Here is an 8,528-nt window from a genome sequence, read left to right as displayed (position 1 = left end):
GTGTCATGACTCCTTGAGTGTCCCTTCAAGGTCTCTGTCACATCACATCCTTCAGTGTGGGTACTGTCATCTTAAGAAATGCTCTGTCATTCCAGCTAACGTCTGTCACGGACACTGACATAAATGTTCTCACACACATCTGTGTATTTACGTATACTTTCTCCAGTATACCTTCCAGAAACAGGACTGGTGAGTAAAATGTTTTTGAAATACTTTACCAAATTATTCTCCACAAGAATTTTCACTATATTTTATAGGACAGTTGAAAGCTTCTCCCTACAAATTTCAAGGCAGGAAAGTCAAGAAAGGGTCATGAAGGAGTTGAGATTAAATGGCCCAGGAAAAGGAAGGAATTGGAAGTTATAGACAGATATTTCGATATTTATTTATTTGTTTTATGTATGTGAGCACACACCAGACGAGGGCATTGAATCCCATCACAGATGGTTGTGAGTCACCATGTGGCTGCTGAACTCAGGATCTCTGGAAGAGCAGTGTCCCCAACTGCTTAGACACCTCTCTAGCATATCCCTTAATAATTTTTTTAAGGTGGGAAGAATGAGATAATGTGAACCACTTTTTCTCAGTTGACCAAGGACGAGGTGAGACATGTGGATTAGCAATGCACAAAGATGCGCAGAGATTTGACCCAAAGATGTACTTTCAGATAAGAACATAGAGCAACATTACAGCGAGGCATTCAGATATTGGAGGTGGTGAGCCCCTGGGGTTTCCTGAGGGCTCACCTTTCTGTGGAGAGCATCAGCTTCTGTTTCCTTGTTCATAGATATAATTGTCGTTGATCTGCTGTTGTGTGTCTTTCAAGTATCTAAACTGACACACAGCGATTCATGGATACATGTTCTAGACTTTCCGGCATCTATTATTTTGCAATACTCGACACTAAGAAGGTATGATTGGATATGAAACGCTTTTCATCATTAATCAAGAATTTCCAACATTATCAGTTTTTGTTGTTGCTGTTTTGAGACAGGGTCTCACCATATAGCCTTGGCTGGCCTGAAACTTGCTGTGGAGATCAGGCTATCCATGAAGTTACAGAGAATATACCTGCCTGTGCCTCTCAAGTACTGAGATTAAAGGTGTACCTTACGTGGCTTCTAATTAGCTATTTTTCAGGTATAAAACCTAATGTAAAAATTATGTTTACAGACACAAGCTATGTTTTGGAAGTATTGCATAAATCAATATTTATACCATTACACAGTATTTAAACTATTACATATATCAACATTGAAACACTTCTCTAGTGGCATATATTTTACTTTCCTTATAATTATGTAGTAAAAATCGTAGCAAAGTTTTCTATGCAGATAATCTTCCAACCATCATCTCAAATTAACTTGGGTTTACGCTGATGTACAGCCCAAATGTTAGTCATGATATGAGGAAGGCTGGAGGTCCTGCCTTGAGCTGTGTCTCCCAGGAAGCATTCCAGGAACACCCCACACTCATCAACCATCAACCTTCAACACACATCTCAGCACACATTTTCAAGTCTTCATAATTACATATAGGTTGGTTTGTTTCTCCTTTCCTCCATTCCTTCACGACATCCTGCACTGAGTCCCAAGCGCACAGGGGCCTTACCAGTGCTGATATTGGAAGTATTAGCAACCCCAGGCTCCCTGGCCTGTGAGGAGAGTCGTGCTATCTGAAGTAGCCTAGACTTTCCTCTGAATCTTTAGTGCCATGTAGTCGGGCATTAAAGTGTAGCTGGGCAATTGCTGTTACTTTTTCCCTGACAGGTTCTTGCTATGTGATTATGTAGCCTAGGATGTGGTCTTGAGCTTGTGTTAATCCTCCTGCTTTAGTCTCCCAAGGTCTAGAATCATAGGAATGGGCACTGCATCAGGAGGTGTTTCTCTTATCTCCAGTTTTCTTATTGGTTCCCAGCATTCTCTCCACTTATCTCTCTTGCTCCAAATTATCAATATCACCACGTTGTGAAGCACAGTGATCAATTTTCAGTCTTCGTTGTACTCAATACCTCAGCATTATTGACATCATCACATCCCTTGCCCATCCTGGAATCTTTCTTTAGCATCAGTGACTTCTAAGCACACAACTTTGGACTTGACCTTTCTTTGTATTTTTAACTATTTCCCTTTAGATGCTGTAGCCCAAATTCTACCTTATCACGACTAAGGACAACTGTGATGTCATATTACTGTGTCTTACAGTGGAGCTGTGATGTCAGAATGCACCACTGTGATGGTGCAATGGATCAGTGGATCAGTGCTATATCAAAATGGACCATTGTCATGATATACACTCTAAACATCCTGATGGCCCTTATTTTATAGTCTTAATACAATCTTATTTTGCCATACAATCATGGATAGTTTGGGATACAGGGTGACATTTCAGAACTCGTGTGTAAAGCCTGAAGATTATGTTAAGGTAACTGACATTTCTGTAACCTCAGACATTTGTCATTTGTTTCCTAGGAGACTTTATTCTGACACATCATTGGTTTTATTTTTGTTTTTGTAGATTTACTGTTTTGTCTCAAGTTAGTCTTGGTGGACTGTACAGTTTTAGGAGTCTATTAATTTCTTCTAGGTTATTCACTTAGTTGGAATATAATAATTTACAACAAGCTCTTGCAATGGCTCAGACTTTTGTGGTATCAGTTATAATATATCTTTTCCTTTCACTTATCATTTTGCTTATTTAAATTTTTTACTTGGTAGTCTCATTAAAGATGATCACCTTTGTGTATCGTTTCTTAAAACTAACTTTCAGTCGTGCTGGTCTTTTCTATTTGACTTTTTACTTTTCCAGTCAATTTAACAATTTGCTATCCTGTTTTCAGAAACAGCCCATTGCTAACACGTCATCAATTTTTAAAAAAGATTTATTTATTCTATGTTGGTGAATACATTGTGGTTCTCCTTGCACACACCAGAGGAGGGCATTGGGTCCTATTACAGATGGTTGTGAGCCACCATGTGGTTGCTGGGAATTGAACTCAGGACCTCTGGAAGAAGAGTCAGTGCTCTTAACTGCTGAGCCATCTCTCCAGCTCATGTCATCAATTTTTAAAAAATCTTTTTATTGATTCGTTGTGAATTTCACATCATGCACCTGGTCTTGCTCATTTCCATGTCCCTTCATATCTACCCTTTCCCCTTGCAAATCCCCTCTCAAAATAGTACACACACACACCACCACCACCACCACCACCACCACCACCACCACCACCACCAATGAATCCCAAAACATAGAGAGCATATCATTGTGGAAGCTGTAGTATATCACAATGTGTTCTATGGTATGTCTGTCTGTCCATACTTCTTCACATGCACATGTTCATTGCAATGGTTCATTGGTCTGGTTTGAGATCTCTCGCTTCTGTGACACTATCAGTACTGGATCCTCACTGGGACTCCTGTTGATTATCCTGTTGGTGCCCTGTGTCATGGAGACCCTGACATTTTGGATTGTCAGGACTGGTTCTTTCACATGCTCCAAAGTTGAGAGATGATTCATGTTTTGGGGTGCCCTGGATCTGGGCCTGGGTGGTAGCTGATCTGGTCAGTGTACCAGCTCTCCCCTATCTCCACCACCAGGGAAAGTTCTCCAGCACTGCTCTGGCAAGGCGCCCGATGCTGCCTTTGGCAGGAGACAGGGTCAGCTCTCCTCTCACACCCTTGGGGCTGGGTTGCCTGTATCTGTGCGTCCACAGCCAGCTCCACTGTGCTGCCCAGTCAAGGTGTGGGCTCCACTCTCCCAAGCGCTTCAGCCTGCAAGGGGCTAGGACAGTTTTCCTGCTCTCATGACCTGAAGACCTGTTCTCCACACTGCTGCAGGTAGAGAGGCAGGAGGGCATCATTCCTGTAATCACACCACATCACAAAAGATGAGTGGCAGGGCCAGGTCTCCTGTACTTTTGCCCTAGGACAGGCTTACCTATGCCCTCTCCACTAGAGCCAGCCCCACTGTGCCACCCAGGCGAAGTGCAGAGCCCATTCTCCTGTGTGCTGCAGGAATTGAGGGACTGGGCCAGCTTACCCAAATGGGTATGACTCCATGGCCACCTCTCTCAACTGCCACAGGTGGTGAGGGGCAAGTTGGGGAGGGCGTTACCCCTGCACCCACACTACCTCCTGGAAGATGAGTGGCAGGGCCAGCTCTTCCACCTCCTTGGCTTCGGGATTGGCTCACCTGTGCTCCTGCCACAATGGTCAACTCTGCTATGATGTCCAGGTAAGGTACATGTTTTGCCCTTCCAAGTTTTACAGGTGGTAAGGGGCAGGGTTAGCCTTCCCATGCCTATGATCATGTCGGCAGCTTTCCTGACAACTCTGAAACTTAAACAAGTTGTTTTATGTGCATGGATGTTTGGCCCACATGTATGTCTGCATGCCACATCCATGCAATGCTGGTGGAGGCCAGAAGAGAGCCTACATATTGAATTCTCGGGCTGCTAAGGCAGCATGCATAATAAGATACTGTCAAAAATAAAATAAAATCTAAAAAGTCGATTTCTTTCTCTTTATTTTTAACCATGTGTATGTGTGTATGTCTTGTGAGAGTATGCGTATGTGTCTTCAGGAACTCTTGTCAGTCAGATAGAGGCATTGGTTGGTTCCCCTGGAGCTTATGTTGCACTGTGAATGTAAAGCTGAAGACAGCGATGTCACAGGGAACGTTGTGTAGTCACATTGTGACCTCACAGTGAAGCACAGTGATGACACACTGGGGCAGTGTGTTGGCACAATACAGCATTGGGATGACACGTGTGGACACTGTGGGTGGCACACGTGGACACTGTGGATTAAACATGTGGACCTTGTGGATGGAACACGTGGACACCGTGGATCATACATATGGACACTGTTACTGACACAAGTGGATACAGAATGATTCATGTGGACACTATGCATGACACATGTGGACACCGTGAAGCATACATGTGGACACTGTGGATGACACATGTGGATGCAGAATGACTCATGTGGACACTGTGAATGACACACATGGACACTGTGAATGACACATGTGGATACTGTGAATGGCACATGTAGACCCTGTGCTATCACAACCCAGATATCCACTCAAAATGTGCTTTGAAAAGACACAACTGAACATTGTAAGAGAAGGTAAAGTTTCACTTTAGTTTAAATTATCTGTTTGTGTGTCGGTAGCAGGAATTGAACCTGAGTTCTCTGGAATCGTAGCCAGTGCTCTGGACTACTGAACCATACCTCCTGCATGAGCGAGCTGCCTGTAGAAACCAGGAGCAGGTATTGGATCTCGTGGTGCTGACATTACAGGTGGTTATGAACCATCTGACGTGGGTGCCGGGAACCGAGTGGGTCTTTTCCAAGAGCAGTGCATGCTGTTAACTGCTGAGGCATCTGTCTAGTTCCCGCACTTTAAAGATGACCCCCCCTCTCTCTCTCTCTGTCTCTCTCTCTCTGTCTCTCTCTCTCTGTCTCTCTCTCTCTCATGTGTGTGTGTGTGTGTGTGTGTGTGTGTGTGTAGTGTCTTACTTGGAATTCTGTTATTTGTCTGCATGTATGCCTGTGCACACAGCATGTGTGCAGTGCATGAGGAGACAGGAAGAGCATGTTGGATCCCCTGGGAGGTGGGGTCTCCAGGCCTGGGAGAAAAGGCATTTCCAGGAACAGAAGAATGCTAGGCTCCAATTCTGAGAGCAGGAAAGGCAGAAAGCAGCCCCTGGGGCAATGGTTGTTAGTCCCACCTAGAGAAAACAGCTTAGAGCCCTGGGCTTCTGAGCCCAGCCAGCTCCTTCATGCTGAGAGAAAGAGCTCTATACACAGCAGCCTCTCCACATGGGGGTGTGAGGAGGACCTGCCAGACCCAGGCCCAACAGCAGGGAGCTTATAGTTAGGTAAAAACCGGCTCCTCCATCTTGTCCTCCTCCCACTTTCCTCCCTCTGCACTCTGTGAGAATCAGCTCTGCAGGGAACTGAGCTGCTGTGAGGTGCTCCAGGGAGATGAACCCTGAGGGCTGTGGGGATCCATCTGCAGGTCAAAACTCCAGAGCCCTCAGGTCCTCAGTGCTGTGTTCCTGTCTCCTGGTCTTGCTTTCCCCCACCCAATTTCTGCCTCTGGGTGGACGCACTTTTCTTCTGCCCGATTATTTGTTTTCATCTGCTCACCCACTTTCTTGAAGGAAGCTGCTTTTGCCCGCAGTCTCTGCTGCTATTCCCTGGGTGAGTGGAACAAAGCTTGTCTGAAGAAACCAGAAAGAGCAGGAAGGTCTTTCAGCGTCTGGCTTTTCTTCCTCTTCCCGAGGTGTGTTTTCTGGGTTGGAGTCGGCAGCAGCAGAGGTTCTCGGCATCCTCTTCAGCATCCTCTTCAGCATCCTCTTCAGCATCCCCAGCATCCTCTTCCTCAGCAAGCCGGGCTGCTCTCTGGGCCAGCTCCTCATCCTTACTGCTGCAGCCTCTGTCTACAGCTGCCTACCCCTCTCTGGCTTCCTTTTCTATTTTTTTTTTCTTCCTAGTCTGCTTTGGGGAAATGGGGGATGGTAACGGTACAGAGGTAACAGAGTTTATTTTATTGGGGTTCTCGGGGTTTGGCTTTCTCCAGGGCCACCTGTTCTGGGGTGTGCTGTGCATCTATGTTGTCACCTTGCTGGGCAACTCTCTGATAGTGCTCCTGACGCTGGCGGACTCTGCGCTCCGCTCCCCCATGTACTTCTTCCTGCGTCACTTCTCCGTGGTGGAGATCCTCTACACCACTACCATCGTGCCTCGGATGTTGGCCGACCTCCGCTCTTCCCGCCCCTCCATCCCGCTGGCCAGCTGCTTCACGCAGTTATATTTCTTTGCCCTTTTTGGCATTGCTGAGTGCTGCCTGCTCACCGCCATGGCCTACGACCGCTATGCTGCCATCTGCTGTCCGCTGCATTACACTACACTCATGAGCCCGGGGACCTGTTCAGCCTTGGTGGGGGCCTCTTATCTTGCAGGAGTCATCACAGGCACTACTCACTCCATCTTCATCTTCACGTTGCCTTTCCGTGGGGCCAACACCATCCATCACTTCCTGTGTGATATCCTGCCTGTGCTGAGACTGGCTAGTGCAAGCACCTTCTGGGGTGAAGTGGGGAACCTCTTTCTCACAGTAACTTTTATCTTCTCCCCCTTCTTATTGATTGTGGTTTCTTATGCCTGTATTCTTGCCACCATCCTTAGGGTTTCGACATCCCAGGGTCGTCAAAAGCTCTTTTCTACGTGTTCCTCCCACTTGTTTGTGGTCATACTCTTTTTTGGGACTGGGTCTGTTGCCTACATGAGGCCTCAGGCAGATTCCTATGGGGACACAGACCAAATTATCACCTTGTTCTACACAGTTGTCACCCCCATGTGCAACCCTTTTGTTTACACTCTGAGGAACAAGGAGGTCACAGGGGCCATGAGGCGGCTCATGAAGAGATACCTTTGGGGTCCTTGACCACACGCCAGTTTCTTCCCAAGATCTTGGAGCTCAGAGCCTGGTTCCTCGATATTCACAAGGAAAAAGAGAATCTGAGACCTGTAGTGCTCACGGTGCAGGCATCCTGTGGATTGGCGTGTTTCCTCTAGTATAAATGTCCATGACACAGATATATTGTTCAGAGCTCTGTTTCTGGGACCTCGTCTGAAGCCTTGATCGTGCGTCAGTCTAAGAAAAGAGCTGGTCAAACACACACCGGAACAGAGGTCACGAGACCGGAACAGCTGAGGAGACCCTGTATAATTCCTGATGAAGCCCGAGGCTTCTGTGGCTTCCTGTGTCTATGTCCTTGAGACATTTGTCTTCTTGCTTCTTCCAGTGAGTTCTAATTGTAAGTCTTTCTTCCTGACATCATTTATACCTGCTGGGGGCACAGCAACAGGGACAGGGACAGGGACAGGGACAGGGACAGGGACAGGGAATGGCTAACAAGTCTTGTTTGGCAGTGCTGTAGGCTCGGTCTATCCAGTTTGTTGTCTCCTGACCGACCCCTAACACCTGGGATCCCCCTAGATGTTGGTCTTCTTTACTTGACTTCTTCCCTGACTGCCTTCAAAGACATGATTTTATTTTTTATTTATTTGTTTTATTAGATATATTTTCTTTATTTACATTTCAAGTGATTTCCCCTTTCCTGGTCCCTCCCCCACCCCATGAAAATCCCATAAGCCATCTCCTCTCCTCCTGTTCCCCAATGAACCCTCTCTCACTTCCCTGTCCTGGAATTCCTCTACAGTATGGCCTCGAGCCTTTCCAGGACCAAGGGCCTCTCCTCCTTTTGGTGTCTAACAAGGCCATTCCTCTGCTGCCTATATGTCTGGAGCCATGGGTAACTCCCTGAGTACTCCCTGGTTGATGGTTTTGTCCCTGAGAACTCTGTGAGTACTGGGTGACTCATAGTGTTGTTCCTCCTATGGCGCTGCAAACCCCTTCAGCTCCTTGGGTCCTTTCTCTAGCTCCTCCATTGGGGACCCTGTGCTCAGTTCAATGGCTGTCCCCCTCTGTATTTGTCATGCACTAGCAGAGCCTCC

The 8,528-nt window shown here is 46.6% G+C and overlaps 1 protein-coding gene across 1 annotated transcript; it reads left to right on the top strand.

Moving 5' to 3' along the window:
• Nucleotides 1–6,516: 6,516 nt before the first annotated feature.
• Nucleotides 6,517–7,455, top strand: LOC127671217 (olfactory receptor 9-like). Its single transcript, XM_052165947.1, has one exon. The coding sequence runs from the start codon at nucleotides 6,517–6,519 to the stop codon at nucleotides 7,453–7,455; it is 939 nt and encodes a 312-aa protein (XP_052021907.1).
• Nucleotides 7,456–8,528: the final 1,073 nt, after the last annotated feature.

The sequence above is a fragment of the Apodemus sylvaticus genome, chromosome 20, assembly GCF_947179515.1.
Source record: "Apodemus sylvaticus chromosome 20, mApoSyl1.1, whole genome shotgun sequence".
In the NCBI taxonomy this organism is placed as follows: Eukaryota; Metazoa; Chordata; class Mammalia; order Rodentia; family Muridae; genus Apodemus; species Apodemus sylvaticus.
Note: the sequence above shows the minus strand (reverse complement) of the source record. Positions and strands in the feature narration are given on the sequence as shown.